Source organism: Orcinus orca, chromosome 18 (genome assembly GCF_937001465.1).
Source record: "Orcinus orca chromosome 18, mOrcOrc1.1, whole genome shotgun sequence".
Lineage (NCBI taxonomy): Eukaryota > Metazoa > Chordata > Mammalia > Artiodactyla > Delphinidae > Orcinus > Orcinus orca.
The window spans coordinates 59,809,611-59,834,717 of record NC_064576.1 but is presented as its reverse complement, the minus strand read 5'-3'; the positions used below and the strand labels follow the sequence as shown (position 1 = coordinate 59,834,717).

Here is a 25,107-nt window from a genome sequence, read left to right as displayed (position 1 = left end):
AGCAGAGCAAAATGGTTAAAAAATTAAAACTGAGTTGTGTGCACTTGTTTGCAAGGTTGTATTAAGTGAGTAGCATATCCAGAGTTTTCCCCCAGATTATCCTACTATTTTTGAAGGTCTCTTGAAATTTCTCAAACATGGCTATATCACTGCCTTTTCACTCTTCATTGCTTGACACAGGAGCACAGAACAAGAACATTTTATTATCTGTTCTATTAGGCCAGGGTTGAAATCATTGTGGAAATTAATATTGCTGTTTTCATTTTTATTTTACATATTAATTTTTGCTATATCTGATTTTAAGTAAATATATGGATAAATTATTTTGCATTTGTAGCAGTTCTTTTATATGTTTCTACTGGAATATTAGCAATGAAAATGAAGAACCAAATGGTCATTTTCAGCTCCCTTGATTTTCATTTGAGTATTGTGAACCTGGCTGCTTTTATTTAACCTATGTTAAATTGGTTAAAGAACCTTTTTTTCCCCCCATATCTTACAGTAAGACCCTAGACTCCTTAAGAATTGGGGAAGAGGAAAGGTAATGAAGGTCACGAGCTGGCAGGCACACAGGAGATGCAAGCAGCCATGTTACTTTCATTTCTCTTAAAGGTGGTTCAGAGCCGCTCAGTAAAAAGAGAAGAGACAGTCTTGAGGCTTTGAATAATCACAAAAATGCCTCCAGCTAGCAAATCCACTCAGTGGGGACTTTTGGTATTTAGACAAAATAGCGAAGAAGTGTTAAAGGATCAGAGGTAACATGGGTATAAAAACGGACTGTCTGTATGGCGCTTTACCATTTTTCTCGTGCTGCCACATTTAAAATAAACTGAACTCCTCTATCTGGACTCACAGAGTCCGCTGCCGTCTGCCCACCAGCGACGTGCCCCACCTTGCGCCGCCGGTCCTGACAGCCCCAGAGTGAGTGCCAGGTCTTCTGACTGTGGTCACACTGGGACAGACAGACTGTAGGGCGGCTCAGTGGGAAAGAGCAAAAGAGGCAGAGAAGCAGGGCCCGGAAGTTATGTGAGTGTCAGGGCACGTGGCACTGGAGAGTTATCTATTGCTTTCTGTCTTTTTCAAAAACTTCATAACTCAAAACATTTCTTTGAATTATATATGTAAAAAAAAGTAGAAATAGCTAAATACTTGCACACTTGGTCTTGTCCACGTAAACATGATTTTGGCTACGGATGTCAGGGGTGCGTGTTTTGAATGAGATGCTCCCGCTTTTCTCAGTTTTCCGTGCTTGAATTTCAGGTGGTGGTTGCTGAGCTTGCAGGCTCCCCATCGCACAAATATTGCAAGGGAGGAACCTATGGGTTTGCTGGGACTTGTTTGGCACCTACCCGCCCTTTTCAGTGACTGAAACTTTGCAGATATGTTATGACTTATCTCTCGGGAACTCCTGACTCTTGGGGCCCATCACGGGGAGGCTTGGCTAATCAGAACGAACAGCATTGAACTTGGGGCGGGGTGGGTCGTCAGGTCTTGGTTACGTGTTCACAGAAGCAGAAAGGGGAAATTTGTCTACGTGGAATTATTTGCTCAAACAGCAACCCAAGAAAAACCTGATTAAGTCTATTTATGGTGAGGAATGCTAACACTGTTTATGTTCACATAGAAGTGATTTTAATAATTAAAATGATTCTCTTCTCTAACCCAGTCATTCCCAGTCTTTCTGAATTTTCAGTACTTTGATTGACCAGCATGTCTTTAAAGTTCCCTAAAAACACAGCTTAAGTTAGATTGATCTAAAACTAACTTTGCCTTGAATTTTTGTGTATTTTGTGACTTCTTGAGGTCATTATTATGTGTTGGCCTCGTACAGAACCAGGATTGGGAAACAGTGCTCTGGTCGTCTTATAATCATGATTTCTTCTCCATTATTCTCCTCCCTCACAAATTACCTTTTTTCTTTCCTCGTTTTCTGTTTTGCATTCTGTCTCACTCTCTGCTGTTTCATGTCTAGTGCTTCTCAGACATTAAGCTGTGCCATTGTTGCAGATCATTCCGTTGAGGTGACACCAAACCTATTTATTATGAACATATAGTAATTTTTTCCATTAAGAATGGCTACAAAATAAAGTGTGAAATATGCCAGACATCCTGACAGTAAAGGTTAGCTCAGTTTATAGTCATTGTCCGTTGCATGTATGACTGGAAAATCTGAACTTCCACATTTGCTTCTCGGTGTGAATCAGATGTAAGGACAGATGACCTCAGGCAAAGGCAGGGCGCCTTGGCTGATGGTCGAGTCCCAAGCTGAGACCTGAAGCTTCCCTCTAAACCTTCTCCATTCTCGGTTGCTCTAGCAGCTGCTGCAGTCAGCCAAGCCTCAGCCCCACCCCTGACTTCCCGCATGGCACTGGCTGCTCCAGGTAAATGCCCCAAGGCCAATCTCAGGGAGGGCCAGCTTTCCCAGCTTTTCTGCGTCCTTAACCCCTGTGCTGTGGAAGCAGTGTCCCACCTCCTCTAATGAATGGCAAAGGCTGTTCCCCTCTCCCGGAGGCTAATGGTAAACATTTCAGAAGTGAATGTGGGAATGAAGTTATTTTGATTTCCTGATGTTGAGTAGTTTAGCATAGAAGGACACAATTGTGTTCCAATCAGTTACATTTTTCATGGAACGTTATCAGGGAAAAGAGAGGCTGTCATTGTAAGTGGTCTCCCAAAGTGTGAAAGAACATTCCTGACCAAGGACTTTGTGCATAATGACATTGAGGGGCAGTGAGTACATCTGTTGATTGGAACAGAGAGTGTGTGGGCAAAGGTGATTTGAGAGAACGCTGGACATAGATGGAAGGCAAATTAGGGAATGCCTTAAGGTCATGTGTCTGGATTTTTGTCTTATGGGAAGTCAACGAAGGTTTGAATGTAGTGATGAGAATGGTGTTTCAAGAGGATCATTAACCTGCCAGCATTGTGCGATTTAGGTCGGAGGCAGGGAGACCGAAGAGTTGTGTTGGTCCGGGTATGGGTGCTTGATGAGGGTGTGGCAAATGGGAGGCGCTACAAAGAAAGAATTGCTGTTATTCGTCAAGCGGATGTTCTGAAGAAAGAGATACATGAGGAGGGAGAAGTAAAAGATGACCCTGAAGTTCTGAGCCTAAGTCAGTGAGGATGCTGGTACCATTGCCCGAGACAGAATCAAGATGGTACTTCACTTGGGGAAATAGTTTATTTTCTTTAATTCTGTATGGTGGCTTAGTCTGAGAGAAAATAATTATTTTCAACTCAACAAAACAGTGGTTTCCACTAGGAAGTGTTCTGAGAACTACCTGCCTATCAATCGTGAACTTACTGAAATAGGGTCTAACATGTGGTTGATCCCAGAAAACTGCTCTCTTGGGTTCCGGATGATATAGTCCGGTGAGTCAGAACCACTGCACTTACTGTTTGCAGTGTGAGTTGGGGTGACCCACAGCAGGCTTCATTTAACCCTAAAATTGGTAAAGTTTTGATGAAAATATTTATTGACCCTGGGTTGAGATGGCCCAAATCTTTCTGATCTGCTTTAGTAAGTAATGTTTTAAGAAAACAATTAAATCACTTTTTTTTTCGTCTTTGTTTTTGGTCTCTGCTCTCTTGGATTGTATTAATACTTGAATTTCAGAACAGGATGGTACATATTTTTCTGGGCCTACTGGCTAGAAGTGGTAACAAGCAGACCTTCCATAAGTGCCACTGAGGCATAGCTTACATATAAATAACTGTTGGGTGCCTGACAGTTGAGACGCTTAGGTGTCTTAAGTCTTGTTTTTGTTTTTACTCAGTTAGACCTAAGGGAAGAAAAAGTCACCTTGTTTCTTCTCCTGTTTACCGTGTTTACTTGGTGTGTGTTTGTGGACCTAGAATTACAGAGATTGCGGCCTGCCACTCTACCCACACGTCTGCAGCCAAGACGCAGGGAGGGCACGTGTACATGTGGGGCCAGTGCCGGGGCCAGTCGGTGACCCTGCCTCACCTCACCCACTTCTCCTCCACCGACGACGTGTTCGCCTGCTTCGCCACGCCCGCCGTCACCTGGCGCCTCCTGTCCGTGGGTGAGCTGATTGCTGTCCATCGGGGTGGTGGCCTGAAAGCTAGAACGAGAACTTCTGGTGTTTTCATTTTTTGATAGTGAGGACTTTGTTCAGTGCAGTATCAGGCAATTTATTTCCCTCTAATGAGCTCCTGTGAAAGGGAACTCATTGGATCGATTCATTTTTCTCAAAAGTATTAGAAATCAGTATCTCATACTAAATTAAAAGTCCTTTGGATTGCTTTCTGATGGGATTGGGAAACTATAGCTTTTATTTTTAGCTGGTATATTTACTCAGACTTTCAAAAATTTTATTTAGTGTGGTGGTTTGGGACTGTAGTTGTTTTGCCAGATTTATAAGCAGATGTGTCTGAGGTTCTTATCCTTAATGATTGCAGCAGCGGGAATCTGTATTTAGGAAAACAGCGCATAGCTCAGTGGGGCAGTTATTTGGGGAACTGGTGTTTTCGTGTCAGCAGAGCCGTGCTGGGCCTGCATCCTCCTTAGAAAGCGCTGGTGTCGCCCCCCGCCCCCCAGAACCTGACGGCCACCTCACCGTGGCTGAGTCCCTGAAGAGAGAATTTGACAATCCCAGCACCGCAGACCTGAGATTTCTGGTGGATGGAAAGTACATTTATGCGCATAAAGTCCTTCTCAAAATTAGGTAAGGAATCATTTATTCCAAGAATTGAAATAAATATGTTTGTTGTTTTCTAGTTCCAAGGAACTATGTTAGGCACGTCTGTGATTCTGAAAAAAGGTAAGGCTCTTTTTGCTCTTATGAGCGTGCCGTGCAGTGGGGTGAACACATTATACGTGGCATTTCTTCTGTATTCTCTGTTTTCTTTTTTTTAATATATATCTTTATTGGAGTATAATTGCTTTACAATGGTGTGTTAGTTTCTGCTGTACAACAAAGTGAATCAGCTATATGTATACGTGGTTCTGGAGGCTAGAAATTCAAGATCAGGGTTGTTCATAGAATGAGTTCTTTCTGAGAGCGCTGAAGAAGAATCTGTTGCATGCCTCTGTCCCAGCTTCTGGTGGTTTGCTGGTAGTCTTTGGCAGCCCTTGGCTTGTGGCAACGTAACTCCAGTCTTCACGCGGCATTCTCCCTGTGTCCAAATCCCCCCTTTTGTAAGGATACCAGTCAGATTGGATTAGGGTCCACCCTAATGACCTCCTTTTAACTCAATTACCTCTGTAAAGGTCCTTTCTCCAAATACTGTTATAGTGCGGTTAGGACTCCAGCCTATGAATTTTGGGGATACAATTCAACTCATAACAGGAGGAGAAGAAACAAAATTACTGAGAGTTTATGAAAATAAACCTACCTGATTTCTATAAGTGCTGCTCCGCGGACGTGGTGTGGGAGGGCCCCTGGGAGTTCGTGGCCGCAGAGGCAGCCGCCCCGCAGCAGGTTAGCATTTGTAGCCTCGTCGAATAAACGACTGCGGACTTCCGGCCGGCAGGGGAAGCAAGGGGCCCAGGTAAGGACACGAAGTTGCGTGGTGCTGTGTTTTTCCTTTCTCCGTGTTAGTTGTTTCCTCTTTAACCGCCACGAGCACACACTCCTCAGGAAGGTCATGGGCTCTTGCGCAGAAGCCAGGACCTGATATGCTTCTTTCTTCCTTCAGGTGTGAGCACTTTCGCTCTTCGTTGGAAGACAGTGAGGATGATATTGTAGAAATGAGTGAATTTTCATATCCTGTTTACCGAGCCTTCCTGGAGTACCTGTACACAGACAGCATCAGCCTGTCCCCCGAGGAGGCTGTAGGTAATTGCCACCAGACTTGACCAAGAGATTGGCAGAAAGGTGCTTCGTGTAGAGCCTAAAAGGAAGTGGCTGTGAGGGTAATCACAGAAGCAGTTCTCCTTTTGTGTGTTGAACCCAAATGCTTTTCCCTTGTTCCCACTTCACACAAAGGTTGACTGGATGGATAAAATGAGATATGGATGAATTATGAAACCATCAGCACTGTGGGACAGGTGCCATTCTTCCTGAATTACTAGATACTGTACACGACTTTTTAGCTCCCACACAGCTGCTGCCTTCAAGATATTTACATTATAAAAATGATAAAATGCATGTAACAGACTGCCCTGCTGGTCTCCGTAACTGTGACTGTCCCTTCGGGACGGCCCACTGTGATCTGGTGCATCACTGCACCTCAGGGTTACTGACGGCAGGAAAGCAGCACAGGGCGTCCAGCGGGCACAAGGTGAAAACATACTAAATTTCAGTTTACAGCTGTCAGCTATGTTGTTGGCCCATGGGACAGAAGAATTAAGGAGTTACTTCTGTAAGGAACTGAAGAAAGAGTTCAGCTCTCAAATCTTTCAATTAAATATTCATTTTACACGTATAAATCCAATAACACTTTTTACCAGATCAGCATTTAATTTTCCTCAGGTAAACAAAAGTCTGATTTCTTAAGTTTTATAGTTTTCCTTCCTTTCTCCCACACTACCTGAGCGCCCGGGGCCCACTATGTGCTGTGCTCCCCTCTGCATCTATGAATGAGACAGACCGACGCCCTGCTCCTGTGGAGCTGCTGCTGGGAGGAGGGAGGCCAGCCCTAAACAAAGAAATAAAAGCAGTCAGTTGGGAGGTCAGGGAAGGCCTCTGTGAGGACATGTGCTGAGCAGAGAGCTGGGGGAAGCATGCAAACGCCCAGGTGAAGAGTGTTCTAAACAAGGGAGACAGCAGGTGCAAGGGTCTGAGACAAGAACACAGGTAGCACATGGAGGAGGGGGGAGGGGGAGGGGAGGAGGAAGAGTGGGGAGGGGGAAGGCCCGAGTGGTTTGGAGGGAGAGAATGAGACCGGCAGTCGGAGGAATTGAGGCCAGGCAGCTGGATCTGGGCAAGACCAGGTACAACCTTGGAGGCCACCGTGAAGGGCTCGAGTTTTATTCTTGGCGTGATGGACAGCCTTGGAAGGTTTTGAGCACGAGGGTTGCGTTATTTAGGATTTGCTTTAGCAGTAAAATGAAAAAAGGAAGTGGCTTAAACAAGACAGTTTCTCTCTCTCTGTCACACAGGGATACAGTGCAAGGCATCCTTACATGTGGCCCCTGCACTCATGTCCAAGACCACATGTGCATTACAGGCAGCAGGATGGAGGAAGGGACAGTGACAAGGGACAAAGGGCAAATCCCAGTGTTGGTTAAGGAAGTCCCACTTCTTTTAAACCATGGACCAGAGATAACCAAGGCCTTAACTCAGCTGCACAGGAAGTTGGGGGAGGTGGTTATTTCTAGATGGTCATGGCTCAGCCACGTAGTCTACGATTTTGGAAGAAAGGGAGAATGGGTTTCTGCACATATGAAGGGAGAGGCACCAGCAGCTTATACTCCAGGGGTGAGAGGATTTGTTTTTAAAAGATCAGTAACTGTAATGGTTGAGGTTTAAGATGGTGGTGCCCTGGGTTAGGGTGGTCTAGCAGTGGAGGTGTTGAAAGAGATCCGATTCTGAATATATCTTAAATAGGGAGCTGACAGGATTTGTTGGTGGATGGGATGTGGGTTTTGAGGGCAAAAGAGAGAAGGATGATTGCTCTGAGGTATTTGGCTTGAGTGTGGAGAGCACCAGGTTTTGCTCTTGAGTTTGAAAAATCAAAGGAGTTTGAGCTGCTTCTCAGATGTCTGCGTGGCAGGTTTTTTTTTTATGGGCCCGCCCCTAACATTTGCAGGGCCCTGGGTAAGAGTCTAAATGGAGGCCTGTGCACCATTTGTCTAAAAATTTAAAGTTATATGTCAAGCTAAAAAGCTTCAGATAAAATATGTTCAATCCTCATACCTTGAAAAATATACCTTATCAAGAACTGAAAGGCCAGGTAGGAGTTTCAGCTGGAATTTAGAGTTGTAGGACTCGTGGAGTTCTGTGCTGGGACACAGTGGCACAGGAAGGACAGGCCTCTGGCCTCCAGCTCAGGACCTGCCCTCTTTCTTTACCCATCACCGGTTACATCCTGCATCCCAGGGGTGTGTGGGCACCCAGCCTGCATGTCCGTGCTCCAGTCCACCCCCCCGGCCACCCCTGGGCGCTGGGGGCCTGCACGTGGTCTGCAGGGGAGGAAATACCGACATATGTGGCTTCAGGGCTGATTATTCAGGGAACCCCAGGGTCCCAGGAGCACAAAGTGTGGTCTAGGAGTGGGCACTTGGCTCCTTGGCCAGCCTGTGGAGAGGGGGGTGCCTAGAACGGGTGCAGAGCTGGGCCCCCTGGAGTGGAGGCTCAGGGCAGTACCTGTGAGTACACGCATATGGGAGTCTGATGGCTCGGAGTGTGTGGGGCTGTTGATGTGAATTTGGGAGTTGTTGAGAACTGACCAGAAACAATCGGGCCATTCACGACTCTCAAGATTTCAAAAGATTTCAGAGGGCCGTAGGCCTTTCTTCTATAATTTTGATAATATTTGTCATGTTATAGTGAAAGCAAGTTTCTACCAAACTTAGTAGAAATTTCTACCAAATTCTACCACATGTACAAAACTTATTAGCAGATATAAAAACAGTTAATGTTGTAAGGTTGATGAAATCCTGGCTCTCTGTCCTTTGGGCCCTCTATGAAGTACCTTCCGTGAAAGGTTATTGTAAAGTAACCTTTACGTGAAGTAAACGTGACAATATTCTAGAATCAGGATTCAGCTAGCCTTTGGATCAGCTGGCAACCAGGACTGAATTAGACCCAGCGAATGTACCACTCCAAGGGTGCAGTAGGACTGCTGAGCCCATGGTGCTTGAACCCCAATCACACAGGGGCCAAAAGCACCCTCACAGTATCTCTATCCAAGCCACATAACCTGAGTGCCACTCATTTCACCAGTGACGAAGTGTTTGTAGCATTCTTTATGCTAATTAACACGTCCTCTAATGAAGATTTAGGTAGCCATAACTGAAGCCCCTGACAAGGGCCTTTCAAATGCAAACTGACCAACCATTCTTTTTTTTTTTTTTTTGCGGTACGCGGGCCTCTCACTGTTGTGGCCTCTCCCGTTGGGGAGCACACGCTCCGGACGTGTAGGCTCAGCAGCCATGGCTCACGGGCCCAGCCGCTCCGCGGCATGTGGGATCTTCCCAGACCGGGGCACGAACCCGTGTCCCCTGCATCGGCAGGTGGACTCTCAACCACTGCGCCACCAGGGAAGCCCTTGGCCAACCATTCTTGATTGGAGTGCTTCATAGTATCCCTTGGGGTAGATTAAAATTAACTTAACCATCTAAATCACTCTATGTTGAGTTATTGGAAAGCAGATGACAGATAATATAACAGGAATCATCAGTTTTTACAGATGGTATTTAAAACTGAGGGGCTGGAGATCATTTAGGGAAATAAGTGAAATAAGAGTCTGAATATTGAACTCTGGGGCATTCAGATATGTGGAAGTCAGGAAAAATGGTCCAGCCAGGAGACTGAAGAGTAACTAATGAAGGAAGGCATTTCAAGAAGGGGAGCATCCTTAACCCCATCAAATTCTGTGTAAATGTTGAGTAAGATGAAATCAGAGGAGAGCCCCTTGGATTTGGCACCATGGGAGCCATTAGTGACGATCACAGGTGTGGTGTCAGGGAGCAGAGGGGTTGGGCTTCTGCTTAAGGTGAGGATAGGAGGTGAGAGAACAGAGGCAGAAAACAGAGACCTCTCTCCCCAGGAGGCTCGCTCAGGAGAGGAACAGAGAAATGGGGCAGGGTCGCAGGAGGCCTGAAAGGCATTTCTTTTCTTTTTGAAGAAGATGGGCACTATTACAGCACGTGTGAATGCTGCTGGAGAAGATGTTGATAATTCAGGGGGAGGGCTAACTAGAGCATTTCTAAGGAAAAGACTAGGGCCATTTTCACTTGCTCCTGTTTTTCCATAGCTGCTTGTTTGTGTATTGCACTCGCTCAGTGCAGCTGCGTTCTCAGGTAGAGCCACATGCTCAGAGTAAGCCCAAGTCTCTGTTTCCACAGCCCTTCACTGAGGATTATATTCAAAATCATCTCTGACAGGCTGAGTGAGTTTAAATCAGGGTGCTTGAGATCACTCCCCTAAGAAACATCTCTTTCCACCAGGATTGCTAGATTTGGCTACATTTTATAGAGAAAATCGTTTGAAAAAACTCTGCCAACAAACTATCAAGCAAGGAATCTGTGAGGAGAATGCCATCGCGCTGCTCTCGGCCGCCGTGAAGTATGACGCTCAGGTAAGAAGAGCATCCTTTTTCAAGGAGCTCACCTTCTGGAAGAAATGGTTAGCTGTCTACTTCATGCCTTAAACTAAAAGAAAGTCTAAGTAAATTAAAGATCTGAGGTATACAAATAAAGTACCAGAAAAAATATAAGGGAATGTTTATATAAAGTTAGGGTGGACCTCAAGGGCAGAAACCATAAAAGAAAGGATTGATCTGATCTCGAAAAAACAAAAATGTTTATACACAAAAAAATAAACAGAAAAAACCAAAGTGAGTGATACTCTGGGGAAAATATTTGTAATATCATGAAGCAAGTTCACCATAGTTAATACATAATTCTTAAAAAAAAAACAAAAAGAAAACATGAGCAGTTTGATGGAAGAAAATGGACCAAATGGATTTATGAACAAATGAAAAATATAAATGAAAATAAGGTATAATTTTTCAAGTGTCAAACCAGGGAGTCTATTTTTAGAAATAGTATAGGCTCAGGATAATGGGTGTTCTAAACTGCTGAGGAGAATGCAAATTCGTATAATCAGTCTGGGGGTCTGTTTGGTAAAATATGTGTTAAAAGCTTTAAAAATGTAATTCTTTAAGGAATTCAGTTATAGAAACTTATCTTAAGGAAGTAACCATGGATTCAGACAAAGTTTTATCTTCAAAGATGTTTCCTGCAGTGTTGTTTATAATTTTTAAAAATTGGAAAAAGTCAGTGTGAACAGGAAAGGATTGTTTAAACTAAAAAATGTTAATACTATTCAACATATATCATTGACTGAAGAACTGTGCTCCTATTTTTTTAATAAGTATATTTATTTTTATTTTTTAAATAAAAATAGTAAAAAAAATTTTTTTAAGTATAAATAGCTGAATTTAAAAAGACCAAAATTTATTATCTACATAGGAAAAAAGACTGAAAAATACAGTCAGTGGTTATCTTTGAATGGTGGGATTGTGGATGATTTTTATTTCCTTATCTTTGCTTGTTTTTCCTGAAGTTTCTACAGTGACCATGTATTGTTTTGATAATAAAGAAAGGAAAGAAAACTTGTCTTAGAGTTAAATCTTTAGGAAACAGGCCATACTTTTTAGAGTCGATTTCCTTAAGGATATCCTTTCCTTTGGTCAGAAAACAGGGACATTTTAGTCGTGGGCAGAAAAAAGGTTATAACTTCTTTTCTGCTTATATAAGTAATAGTGTGCTTATTAAAGAAAATTTGTAAAATACAAAAAGTATGAGGAAGGAAATGACTCCTCAACCAGAGGACACTAACATTTTCATACAGCTCCTTCTGATTTTTTCCTAGGTTATGTATTGCGTTGGCCAAAAAGTTTGTTTGGGTTTTTCTGTAACATCCTATGGAAAAACCAGAACGAACCTTTTGGCCAACCTAATATATATTTCTAAATACTAGATTTTTTTCACTTAACATTTAAAAAAATCTTACCCACCTTGAAGCATTGACATTTACAAGCATAGTGAATGTTTGTCTTTCATCAAGGTAATAATACTTTGCGCACTTACAATAGGCAGAAGGCTTCATGGCCAGACAATAACTGTGCTTTTTCACGAGTTTGTTAAAGTCATGCTGATAATACTGGACTCTGGTGGGCTGCCTCAGATGATGAGATTGTGGGCATATAGTGTTTCCATCTGAACTAGAATTAATGTCCAAGACTTTTTCATATTCCCTGTTTATGTGAATTATTTGTATGGTTACCATTCAGCCCTGTTTTCTAGAAAGCAGGCTCCCTGAGCAAATGGCAAGGACTTTGTTTTGCTCACAACCATATCCCTAGTGCCTAGGATAGTGCCTGACACATAGTATGTGCTCATTAAATATTTGTTTAATGAATGTCCAACTTTGCCTGTAGAGGCACTGTATTTTACTACAGGCTGTCTGTGTGTGGTACCCTAAATTAGTGTAATAGACCACAAGTAAAATAGACTCAATGTATACTTAATATAAAAGTTTTTATAAATAAAGAACAGTATATTTGAGTTGACTAGTATTGTTACTTGCTGACTCTAATAAGCAAGAAATGGACCTTTTCAGCAAATTATCCCTCATGCTTGACTACACTTAATACGTAATTAATACACACCAGGGATTATTTGAAGCACAGTTCATATCTCGTTTAGTTCTCAAAAGAACCTTGTTAAGAATATATGTATTATTATTATTTGTTCCAGTTTACAAATGAGGAAGCTGAATCTCAGAGAGATTAAGTAAATTCTTAGTAAGCTAATAATTGTAAAGCTGGAATGCAATCCAGTATTGGACAGATTTCAAAACCACACATTTTACTACAATTCTCTATTGCCCCCATATTTTAAAATCAGCAATGTTTATTCATTGATTCAACAAATATTCCCTGAGTGCCCATTAAGTGCCTGGCGTGGTTCTAGACACTAAGGGTACATGAAGTGAACAAAACAGACCAAAATCTCTGCCCTCCTGGAACTTTCTGGTGAGGGCAATAGATGATGAATACAATACATGGTCTGTTAGGTGGTGATAAGTGATATAAAAAAGTAAGTTAGAGAAGGGCAGTGGGGCAGTGGGGGGCAGGCTGAGATTAAAGCTGAAGTTTTCAGTCGTGGTCTGGGACGGAAGGAAGGTCTCACTTAGAAGGAGACTCGAGCAAAGACGTTAAGGAGCATGGCAGGAGCTGCGTCAGGAGGGCAGCAGAGCCCCGGGTCTGAGGCATATCAGAGTCTCCGCAGGCTGGCCTGACTTCAGCTCTCATTTCTCTCAGACCAAAAAAGTGTCCAGCCACCTTATTTCTGATCTCAGGTTTGAAGATCTAATCAAGAGAATCCCTACAGTACTGTTTTTTGGCCTGGTGTACATTACAGTAAGCCAGAAATCACCACTCTGTGGAGTTTCTCTTAGCAGAAAGTCGTGATTTCTTCAAAGCATTTTCCCACTTCAGATTATTGAAGCTATGTGTGATCTGATGAAATCTAATCATCCCAGCCTTTATCTTCTTGTAAAGGAGAAAGAGCAGTGGCCCGTTAATGACTGCAGAGAAGCATTTCCCAAGATGACTGTTTTATGGCTTAAGCTTTTCTCACAAACTCCTTACAGGTAAAACTACTTAAGCCCCTAGAAGAATATAAAAGAGGAGTGTTGGGCTCAACATAAAGAAAATCTTTTAAACAATTTACTCAGTGCATTCATGCAATAAATAAATATTTATTAAACAGACAAACAAGAGGAATGTCATACTCTGCATAAATATTGAAAGTGGAATGAACAAAACATCTAGGCGCCTATCTGGGAAGAAAAAGTCTCATTTTCTGCATTGGTTAGTGTGGAGGCACTTGAATGCTTTACTCTGTTATTTAAATTTTTGCAAGCATAGATTCATATTAGCTATATAGTTTTACAGCTGTTCTTTAGGCATTGCTGTCCCATTGCCTTCTGCTGGCCATCAAATCCTTTTTCCTTGCCTATGTGTTTTAGGAGTTTTTGTGCTACGTTGCATTGCATTGGGATATGTGAATTTGTTAAAACAAATTTGTTCGTTTTATTTGTTAAATTTCTGTTGTCATTCCTAGGATTTAGAAGAATTCTGCTTCAGGTTTTGCATAAACCATTTGACTGTAGTAACACAGACGTCAGGCTTTGCAGAAATGGACCATGATCTCTTGAAGAACTTTATCAGCAAAGCAAGCAGAGTTGGAGCCTTTAAAAATTAATCCTCACCTGCAGGAAAGAATTTTTAGCATTTCCATTTTCCCTGCAAAAGCCAGAGAATAATTTCTCTTTAATAGTATTTATGATGAGCTACATTTGGCTGAATACTTAATGTTCTGTCAAAAGAAGGATGGTGGTCAGTCTTCCCCACCTTTTGAAATCCACAATCTAGAGAGAAGGCATTAAATGCTCTCTGATCAGATGGGACTAAGCTCAAGGGAATAAAGTTGAAATGTCTTACTATACTTACCGTTTCCTCTTTCGAGTCACTGAAGTTGGAGACTTTTGGTAGGTACATGGGTCTAAGTATATGCTATTCTGGCCAGATTTCCATATTCAACAGGCTGATACCACATAGATAGCTTGACAAGGAATGCTGTCACTACCACACCTGCAGCATTCAGCACAGTGTCTTGCATAGAGTAAGGCACTCAGCTTATACAAATCTTAATTATGCCCCGAGAACAGCTTTATTTGTGGGATACTGGATGAAGGAATAACTTTCACAAAACAAATTTAAAACGTCTGAGGCTCATATTCTTCTGTACATCGTTCTAAGAAATAGTGGCTAATTTAGAGCGTTAATTGGAATTCACAAAAGGCCTTAGCAATTAAATTGTCAAAGACCCAAGGGCTAATTTTAATTCTGTCTTTACTCTGAGTCATTAATTTCTCACACGGGGTTATCGAATAAGAAGTGTACTATCTTTGAATGAATGTTGTTTCTGGGCTCATTTGCCTTACATAATTGCACAATGTCCTTTACTTCTGTGTTAAGAGAGATTTGCCTCTGTAAGTAGAAATGATTTTGTTTTTCTTGTAGTTGACTTTTATGTCACTATAAAACAGGTCTTTTAACTTGGCACAGTGTAATTATAAAGTACTAGCCGAAAAGGAACTACGCTTACATTTCATGGACAGCACTAGTAAGAAAGAGATGAATTTATACTGTTTAGATCAAGTTACCCAACTACAAATGAGAAAATGGAACAGGATGTAGGATGTAGAGTCTCCTAACATGTACTTTCACAATATGATACTATGTAGGGAAACAAACCTCTTTTGGAAACCTTGTTCTGATGCTGAACCGTTTGATAATAAAGTGCTTATTTGCAGATAATAGAACAAATGTGTGTGTGTTTTCATTCTTCAGAAGCAGCAAGATTCTGTCAACCTTATGTCTCTTAGATGTACACAAATCCATTTGATATAAGCTTATTTTTTAAAGCAGTTACTCAGATAAGGCATCATAGCGAAGCCTACCCTAAAATGGCAGATGGCTTCTAAACAACTAATTCTAATCAACTGTTCGTATGATTGCCCATGTTCTTTATTGGTGAGGTCACTTTTGAATCCTTAGTTTCTTTTTGTTTATCTGTTTTTGCAGACCTTGTCTGGTAGAGGCAGAGGAGTCTCGATGCCTCCAGTTCTAAATCAGAATCCCATTTTTGGAACTGTGTAGTATTTGTTATTTTATTGGGTTGGCCAAAAAGTTCGTTCTGGTTTTTTTCCGTAAGATGTTACAGCCTTACACCATTTGTCTGTAGTTTTAGTAGGTTAGCTGTTCTCTCCAGCAAAGAAACATTGAGGCCTGGGTATTACCAGTCGCCATCAGTTCTCACAGTCAGACGTCCACAGGCTTCATTTCCGACTCGTTCTCCTCAGCCCACTATGCTCACTGTCACTGACCAAAAAGCCTTTATATTTTACAGAGTCTTCCCAAACCTCCTCTTCCTCTTTCTTGCCCTTTTCTGACAGGGTCTTCTGAATGCAATGCCTTTTTCTTTTATGAACTCATTTCATGGAAATACTGGACCACCCAAAGGGAACAGGTAAGTTTATTTAGGGATGTAAAATGGATTACCCTCCACGAGACTCCCCAGCGGGTCACTGCTCTGCCAGAGTACACGTTAGTAAGAAGGGGTGGGTGGAGCTTTATCTAGATTTCCTCTAAGCTTGTTATGTGTAGCCTGCACTGCTCTGTATCTCCGTGCTGCTTATCTCTGGGCACAACAGAATAATCTATGAAACTTTTACAAAATATAGATTCAAGGATTCTAAGTATGTTTACGAAGCTCCCCAAGTAATTTTGATGTTTAGCCAAGGATGAGAATCATTGGTTTAGCTCTTAAGACCTGGGATGCCAAACAATAAGGAAGGGCTGATTTTAGACCAGTTGGAGATGACAGATGAGTCCCGTGGTTACATCTCTCTGAAAAAACATGCTTTCTCTCTGGTCTTTGAGGATAGGCTGGCCATCAGTGCTCCTATATGAAGGATAATATCACTTTATTTCCTTCATTTCTTTCTAACAGATGAGTGTTTGTAGAGCTCAGAAACCCTAAGTTTAGTCAGGGATATGTGGGAGGGAAGGTCCATTTTCATAATGACACTACATCAGAAGTCAGTGGATCCGTTAAGTTCATCTTACATTTTCCATCCTTAAGTTTTGTTTCTTCTCTGCTCACACAAGAAATTCAATGTTTTAGTGCTTCCAATATAATTTCACCCAAACTTACACAGAGAGAGGTTTAGGTTTTACAGGAATAAAGTAGCATCCTCATCTGCTGAGAGTGGTTTGTGAAGATACCATTCAGTGCTTTTTAAAAAGGGTTAAATGTTTTCATCCGAGACCTGAAGAAACTGCCAGTCATTCTAGACCATAACCTGGTGAGTGTTAGACACAGAATTCTTGACCAGTGATGATGAAAAAGAGGCAATTACAAACTACATAGTCTTATCTATCTTATGAGTCCTCCCTGTGCTATTACCACAACAAACAGGTTGGGAGAACTGTAAAGAGAGAGGAAAAACCATACCGTACTGTCATTTTTAATTCAGTCTTTGCCAAAGCATAAAAACAAACCATAATGACTTTCTCTCACTAAATTCAGTTAAAATCATAACATTTTGTTTAGAAAGTAACTGATATTGGTCTGTGGAATAAATTTAACTTTCACAGTAAATTGTCATCATACGTCAATACTAGACTGTAAGTATAGTTCCAAGATAATGGACACAAAAAAGTATTTCTAAGAATAGATGACTATTCCAGCTTCTTATTAAAAGAGCTGTTTTAATTCCTTTCAGACATTATACAGTGTTACTATGTTTCTATTTAAGACCCCATACTTGTGGAAATTTGCTATGTCTAGAGGCAAGGTTTCAGGTTGTCCTGTAAAACATTTATTTAGTCCAAAGGAAAATTCTACCGAATAAATCCTTGCCAATGCCATGTACGCTGTCCGGCCCAAAAATGAGGAACAAAAATATGCTTCTACGGGCAAGCTTCTAGGAAATCATCCGGACGGTCATAGAACTGATACTCCCCGCCGCCCACCATTTGTACCAGAAAACTGTAATGAATAAAGTAAATACTGAATTTGAACTTGTCCCTTTCATTATAAGGACCTTTAATTACTGGAATACTAAATTAATCTCCAGAAGTGATCCGTTTTCTATCATCCAGACTAAAAATTTTTAATGTTATAAAGGCTGCTTGATTTTTCCCTGACCTAAGAGACTGCATTTCATGGAAGATCCGCATCCAACGTAAATACAGTCCCAGTACTGGGGTATACCTGCTGCTTTTCCTGCTGGAACTTCCTTATTTGCCTTTCTTCCTTCAGGGACAAACATGCTGCTGTTCCAGAAGGAGGGACGTTTACTGTCCACCTGTTTTTGAGAAATCATATTACTTCAACTCAAGATTATCCCTTGGTACCAGACGGGTTTCTTCATTTTTTTTGGAGTTTAGTATGATCATATGGTACATATATTACATAATATATGTACGTGATAATAACATATATATAATATATAATAATATAATATATATAATATTATAATAATATATGTACATATATATATATATACATCTACCTAAGCAGGGCCTAGGTTAGCTCCCCCAAATCAATGCATTAATGGTGAAACAAGACTCTTCCCACAAGTGGGATAAAGCCTCTCAAAAGCTCTATGCCAGTTTAGATATGCTTTTGATGCCCTATGCCAGGTTAGATGTTTTTGATGCCATGTGACTTTTGGCACCAAACACACAGAACCACTTGGTTTTGAAAGCTTTTTGGATTTCAGAACTGCAGATAAAGGACTGCAGACTTATATATATATGTGAAGGATGCTTGGAAGGAAAGGCCTTTATAAACTCTGTGTTAGATGAAAAGAGATACTTGCCCCCCTGCCCCAACTCCTTTTCTTAAAGCTCTCCATCTTACTATGACATCTTATGTTTCCTCAGACACACCCAATGCACACCCACCTCTGAGCACTGGCTTCTTCCTCTCTGTGTTCTGTTCTACCCCCTCTGGTGCCTGGCTCACTCCCTCACCCTCTGCAACACTTGGCTCAAATAGCACCTCGGCAAGTCTTGCCCTGACCACTGTCCTTTAAGTGTTAAAACTCCCCTCCCTACCGGTACTCCCTGCTCTCCCCCCGGCACGTCTTTCTCCACAGAACTTAATACAATCACATATACTATATTCCTCGTTTATTTATTCGTTTGCTCTCTTTTCCCGAAACTAGAATTAGAATGTAAGTTCCACAGAGAGGGGGAATCTTAATTTTATTTACTTGTTGTATCACATTTTAGAATGTGCCTGAAATACAGTAGGTACTCAATACATGGCATTTTCAAAGAGAAAGAGAATATCGTTTCTACATACTTGGAAAACATACAGAAAACATACCTTTTTTCCCCCCTACATACGGGCTTCTTCTAGATGCTACAACTATAGTAGTAGGTAAGGCCAGCCAGGTTGATGCCGGGGTGGGTAAACAGGCAATAGGCAACCCAAGTAAGGCAGTTTCTGACGGTGATGAATGCTGTTACACTTTTGAAGGAGAGTGGCACAGTACAGAGGAAGGATTTTAGCTTGGGTGTCAAGGAAGGCCTCTGAGCTGAGCCCTGAAAGACAAGAGGAAACCAGCTAAGCAAAATCCTGGGGGAGGAGCACGCTGGACAGAAGTAACAGCAAATGTAAAAGCCTGAGGTAGGGATGGGCTTGGCGTCATAAGAGAAGAAGGCCAGTGGGGGTAAAGCACAGTGAGCAGGGAGAAAGCCCGAGAACAGGACGGAGAAGAAGGTAGGGGCCGCTTCCCAGGCCGCGATCAGGAGTCTGAATACTTCAAGGAGAGGAGCAAAGTGAATCAATTTATATTTTAAAGGGGTCTTTAAGGAGTAGAAAGGTAAAGAGGAAAGAGAGGGAAGTGGAGACCAGTTAGAAGTCTTTAACAGTGGTCCAGACAACAGCTAATAGAAGACTCAGGATTTTATCTTGAGCAAGTAAGTGTTTAATAACATGGGAAAAGACTAGGGTAGAAAAGGGTGTTTTTGTTTGATTTTGGTTTATATTTTGAGAAGCTGGGTGGGGAGGAGGGGTAGGAATCAGCGGTTCTGTTGGCTGTGAGAGCTCTGACCTCCATGAAGAGGTCAGGCTGGAGAAATAAATCTGGGATTCATCAGCATATAAAGCCCATTCTTAAAGGCTAAGAACGGATGAGATACTAGGAGAGAATTTAGATACCAAAGAGAACGTTAGTGCACTTAATACAAAGACCACATCAGACCATTAAGACTCTTAACAACTAATTTATTTAAAAATAGACAAACTATTGTTTATCGTAGAAAATAGTAACAGCGATTTTAAATGTACAGTTTTAACCAATACAAAAAGCAATAAAGCAATATCTGAAGCCTTATTTAAGAAATCTCAATACATGATCTCTGAAGTTCCTTAAGTTCTGACACTAATTCTAACATGAACTTATTAGCAAAAGACTCAGAAATGTGGTAAGCCCTTGACCTAAAAACTAACTGATTTGTTTGATATTCATGCAAAAATGAATGAGGAAATGAGAGAAAGCTTTCTAGTGCCTTTGCTATCAAGATAACTGTCAAAAAAATAAGTTTGCAACTTAACTGAGCACAAAATAAAGTTTTGTTTTCTAACAAATAAGACCAAGTTTCTTTTTAAAAAGAACTCTGAGTTTAGACAAAGTAATTTTCCTAAAAGCTAGTAGATGCTACCTTAAATACCACCTATTTTAAATTATACCATCTCTAAATAAGTTAATCACACAAGATATTTAAATACACCTTTAGGTGTTGGAGGGGGGAGCGCCTCTTTTCTAATGCAGCTGTTTTAAATTGAAGCTTTTGCACAAAATCAGAGAGAAACATTAATGCCTAACCCAAAGACCTTTTGTTACCTGCATTTTGGATGAGAAATGATGCGGCTTTGAAAATGCCAGTGTTAGACCATGCTGAATTAAGAAAAAAAAAAGGACAACTGCTAGTTCAAAAGATACATGGAAGATATGTACCATTCCAGAACAAACACACCCTCTTCCCGCATTCAGGAGGGCAGAGTAATTGCTGAGATGTAATTATATAACTCTCTAAGAAAAAAATTAAGGCTCCTATAGTTAACAGTCTGTTTGTGGAGTAAAATTATTTTGTATCTTGATGCTTCGGGACCCAGAAACGTTAGAAAGTGCACTTGGGATATACTGTATTAGGGTCCTCTGCAGCAAAGCTCTAGCTGAACACTTTATTTTCCAAGCACTAGATGGGTACTTCATGAATTCAGTGATCTGAATGGTATAAAAACCAAGAGTACTATTAATAACTCTTTACTTTAAAATATAAGTTGGAGGAAGAAAAGAATAAATTTTTACAAGTCCTGAGGTATGAAATCTGTATCAGTAGTATGACAGTATCTCATATGTTTATACTTTGCTGTTTGTATTTAAAAACTAATATTTATAAAACAAACACACAGTACATCCATTTAGTTTCCATGAGTAAACTAAAATCTAATGTGTAAAAATTAGTAATTTTTCCCTAGTTTCTAATATATGTTTTAGCACAAGAGCTCAGGATCATTTGGGCGAATGGGGGCAGTCAGCCAAATTGCATTTGGAAGACAAGACGCATTTTCTAAGGGTGTTCATGTTAAGTTAAAAAAAATAAATATAAATTAATAAAAATAAGAGCAAACATCACATACATGCCACAAGAGAAGACAAAGTACTCAGATAGGCACAGGTTGTGAGGACTCTCACTCCCAGGGGATCCTGCCACCATTTGTAAAGCAGAGCAATTATAAGTAAAACCCCTACATACGAACGAGTTCCATTCAGAGCGTGCTTCATAAGACCAATTTGTTTGTAAGTCCAGCGAAGTTAGCCTAGGTACCCAACTAACACAATCGGCTATATAGTACTGTACTGTAATAGCTTTATAATACTTTTCACACAAATAATACATAAAAAACCAACAAACACAAAAAATAAAGAAAACATTTTTAATCTTACAGTACAGTACCTTGAAAAGTACAGTAGTACAGTACAACAGCTGGCACACAGGGGCTGGCATCGCCTGAAGAGGCAAGAAGAGTTACTGACTGGAAGAGAGAAAGGAGGTGGGAGATGGTAGAGCTGAAGGATCGTCAGCAATAGGAGACGGAAGGCAAGCTGCAATTTCACTCACGCCTGACATTAACGGCACAGGTTCTGGTTCCTTGCTGGATTCAATTGTTCACATCTTTGAAAGTTCGTATCTTGAAGGTTCGTATGTAGGGGACTTACTGTATTTTGGAAATGGAAACATCTGCTAAAGCTTTTTAAATGGGAGGACTGGCACAGGATTTTCAATCTTGAACAATAACAATGCATGTTCTAGTGACTACAATGTTGCAAGTGGCTTAGGAATCCCCTGCACAAATATTCAACTGTGCTATCCACAAAAAGAGCTGAAGGTATGTATCAAATGTGGCCGTAAACAGAACCTGGGAGAGTTCTACAGTCAGATCTGTGGGAGACAATGAAGCCGGAGATGTACAGGGTGCCCACCAAGGTCGTGAGGTCCTCACTTTTCTTCCCTGTTTGAGGTATCCGTGCTATCATTCATTTTCTGCTTTTGCATTCGTGTTCGAGTAGATGCTAAAACAAGGATGAAGAAATGTTAACAGCACTGACGGTGCTGGGTAAGCTGGTAAAGGGCTGCCATATATGTTATGCTTACGCCAAACTGATGGAGCCCAGGGCCTCGCAAAAGCAGTGGTTTCATTTTTTAAATCATACATCCCCATCAGCAAATTTTTTTCCAAGCAGTACCACTAAATGTATGTATGTATGTATGCATATGTGTCTAAATTATAAGACACACACCCCCCAAACATTAAAATAGATGAGATAAAGACAAATATCCTAATAGTCTCTTTATGTACCCCCAAAAGGTGGTCTTACACACACCCAAGTGTGCCCAACTTTGTAGGCCACTGTTCTAGAGATGATATGGTTAAGTTTGGCACCTGAGCAAAACAGAATTCTGGGCTGGTCTGCTGAAGTGAGTGTTATTCTTCATGAAGCCAGGAATTCCCTTGTGTTTGGAGACACGCTGCAAGTACTGCAAACACATCAGCTCACAGCTCATTTAATTTGGACATGGACATTTAAAAATACATTATTAATTACAACACAAAAACAGAATGCTTCTCTTAAATAATTTTAAAAATCTTAACTTGATTTTAGAGGTGGGCAAAGGCTCTTCATAAAGAAGCACAAAACACTCACGCTTGGTAAAGAAAGGAGTGACTCAGTCTCCCCTTCTGGCCCTTCCACTCTGAGCAATCTAGCACTGTGTAATGATCTTCTTCTGAATACAGTTTTTTTTTGAGGAAAGCTGAAGAGCAACCTGGAGAATTCCTTATCCTCATGGGTTAAAACTCCTGCTACCTCTCCTCAATTTTCAGCTGCACAAAGGCCCTGAACTTCAGCCCGGCAGAGGGAATTCCTGGTCATAGCTAAGTGTGTCACTGCGAAATGTACTGACTACAGCAACTGAGCTCTTCTATAAGAAAATATACACGTTTTTACAGCTTTCTGCTCCTTTTAAAATGCATATTTGTGGGTTCCAAAATGCTTCCACATGTTTTTAAGGTCTGATTTTGGTTATAAGCTTCATGTCTATTTTCATGCACTGGGGGGAAAAGCTACAACTATTTAAAAGTTAAAACAGGAGTATATTAGTTGATGTAAAATCCAAAAAGAGATCCATTTATAACCACAAAATTTAATTTAGTTTCAACAGTACTCTTCAAAATAATACACATAGAAATATGGTTTAAAAAATCAAAAGTATTTTTAAAAACACTTTATATTTCAAAGTTAGTATCTACAGAGACATTGAGAGAAAGCCCCTTTTTAAAAAGTCACATTTTAATTGGTACTGTTCTTACTGATATGTCCTATGACCTAGGAATGAGAGTTTTAATTCTTATTATCTCCTAAATATTTGTCTTCTTTCCAAGACCCAGCTCTGCTTCCTGTTAATGGGTCTGGCACAAGATTATCAGGAAATGTCACACTCACCCTCACGGCTACCTCTCTAAGACATCGCAGTAGCAGTCAGTGCACACGGATCTTTTTCTTAATGTGCTTCCCATCTACTATACTTGGGTTAATCTTTCATAGTGTCAGAGTAGCTTAGGAGAGAAGTCCATTTGCCTTAACATTCCAAACTTAAGTCACTCTGTATAACTTGGAAAATGCTCTTGTGTTCTTTATCAAAATTCTGATTTCCAGTAATGAAAAACTTTTGTTTAAAATAAGTTCTAAAACTTGCAAATTAGGGAAGTTCAGTAATAGCAGAATAAAAGATTATTCTTTAAATAAGGGTGATGATGTTTATATATGCTAAGTTTATAACATTCTTGCCTACATCCAATACTCTTAAATAAAGGTACCTCATTACAGTTCTGCTATCCTAAAATATTTTCTAACCACAGCCATTCGTGTTGAAGATTTGGTTTCACTTCTTGGTCTTCCCGCACAGATTTTAGGAAGGATGAAGACGACCTTCACTTTGCATCACACATCTAACCCATACAGGCTAGTAAACAACACATGCTTGAGCGAATTATATCTTGAACGCAGAAGCAAGTCACTAATTGAAGAGATTCTATAAATTTATTCTTTTATAATGTGAAAAGGCTTTCTGCAATGTAAATGACTGTTCATTTACATAAGGTTTAATGATAAGTACTTACTCATTTCTGCCAGTTTCTGTTGAAATTTGGACTCCCCTGGGAGATGTTTACTGCAGATTTAAAAAATGCAAAATATTTCATATGTATATGTATAAATGAAAACCTCAGATTTCCAATAACTATGTTTTCAATGACTTTTTATGCTCTTATTTTAGTGAGTAGCTTTTAATTTCAAAGGTTTATAAATCGAACATCTAAAATACAAATGTCACAAATTTATGATCCTAGATATTTTTTCAGTGGTTCTTATGAAACACAGTAGCATTTTTCAAGAGTAAGCATTTAAAAATCTAATGTTAATCAAAACTAACAAAATTTTATCAATAGCTTTGTAAAAAAATGACCAGATTTTTAACATCTGATACTTTCAATTAATTTCAGTAGATTTACATGGTGCTTTTAACTTTGGGATGCAGTCACACCTACTATTTTGAGCAATCCTCATAATTTCCAAATAAAACTGGCATGAGAAGGACTGGTGTAAGTCGGGAGTAGGGCTGGCACTCTGGGTTCTCCCGATGACCAGCTCAGCTCCTGAAAAACGGCTCCTACCTTCCATCTGCTTCATCCGATCCTTCAATGTCAAAGCGCAGTTTTTTCAGTGGTTTAGGAGGGTTGCTTCCTTCAGCACTTCTTTTGAGCACACGGTCGCTGTTACACACCATTTGATTTATTTTCTGGAACTTCTCAGAAGTCTGCAAATTATGGAATTCTTTATTTTAAATCATTAAATGCCACCACTTTGCTTAGCAACCCCTAATTGCAGGTTTGAGGTGGGTCAAAAATCAGGCAGAGGTAATATCTGCATTTTAATTTTCTGCCTTTATGGACCAAATAAGAGATGTGAAAAATGTTAAAATCAGACTAACTGCACCTAACTCTGCCCCAATTAAATACCTGCTATTTTCAAACCCTCCTATGTCTTCCCAACAACTCTGATGACTACTCCAAAAGTCCTAGTTCCTCGTTTTCAGAACCTACTCACACACAAAACTAGGGCTACTTCTCAGAAGCATGCAAAGTTGGAACAGCTTCCTGGAACCTTATTTATGACAGATTTTTTTTTTTCTTTTTAGAGCACAGCATAACCGGAAAGAATGTCACAGGAATTTAATAAGCGATGTTTAGTGAATAAT

The 25,107-nt window shown here is 40.5% G+C and overlaps 2 protein-coding genes and 1 long non-coding RNA gene across 14 annotated transcripts in view; 2 read left to right on the top strand and 1 right to left on the bottom strand.

Annotated features, from left to right (window-relative positions):
• RCBTB2 (RCC1 and BTB domain containing protein 2) overlaps positions 1 to 15,033 on the top strand; it is a 37,340-nt gene extending 22,307 nt beyond the window's left edge. For all 6 annotated transcript variants that reach the window (XM_033436833.2, XM_033436829.2, XM_049701062.1 and 3 more), the window contains 5 exons: positions 3,856 to 4,046; positions 4,562 to 4,688; positions 5,662 to 5,801; positions 10,079 to 10,209; positions 13,766 to 15,033. In XM_033436833.2, the coding sequence (XP_033292724.1) occupies positions 3,856 to 4,046; positions 4,562 to 4,688; positions 5,662 to 5,801; positions 10,079 to 10,209; positions 13,766 to 13,906 (730 nt within the window). In that variant the 3' untranslated portion in view covers positions 13,907 to 15,033. The remainder of the gene's footprint in view (positions 1 to 3,855; positions 4,047 to 4,561; positions 4,689 to 5,661; positions 5,802 to 10,078; positions 10,210 to 13,765) is intronic.
• LOC125961927 (uncharacterized) overlaps positions 1 to 25,107 on the top strand; it is a 183,994-nt gene that overhangs the window by 116,721 nt on the left and 42,166 nt on the right. The gene's annotated exons all lie outside the window — the stretch shown is intronic.
• The window catches only part of RB1 (RB transcriptional corepressor 1), a 144,590-nt gene continuing 134,193 nt past the window's right edge, over positions 14,711 to 25,107 (bottom strand). For 4 of the 7 annotated variants that reach the window (XM_033436823.2, XM_033436825.2, XM_033436826.2 and 1 more), the window contains 3 exons: positions 24,524 to 24,666; positions 23,972 to 24,021; positions 18,467 to 18,825 (listed from right to left, as the gene is read on the bottom strand). In XM_033436823.2, the coding sequence (XP_033292714.1) occupies positions 18,650 to 18,825; positions 23,972 to 24,021; positions 24,524 to 24,666 (369 nt within the window). In that variant the 3' untranslated portion in view covers positions 18,467 to 18,649. Of the gene's footprint in view, positions 17,580 to 18,466; positions 18,826 to 19,493; positions 21,895 to 23,971; positions 24,022 to 24,523; positions 24,667 to 25,107 lie in introns of those variants that run through there. The other 3 variants (XM_033436824.2, XM_049701044.1, XM_004274595.4) reach the window with 3 other exon arrangements.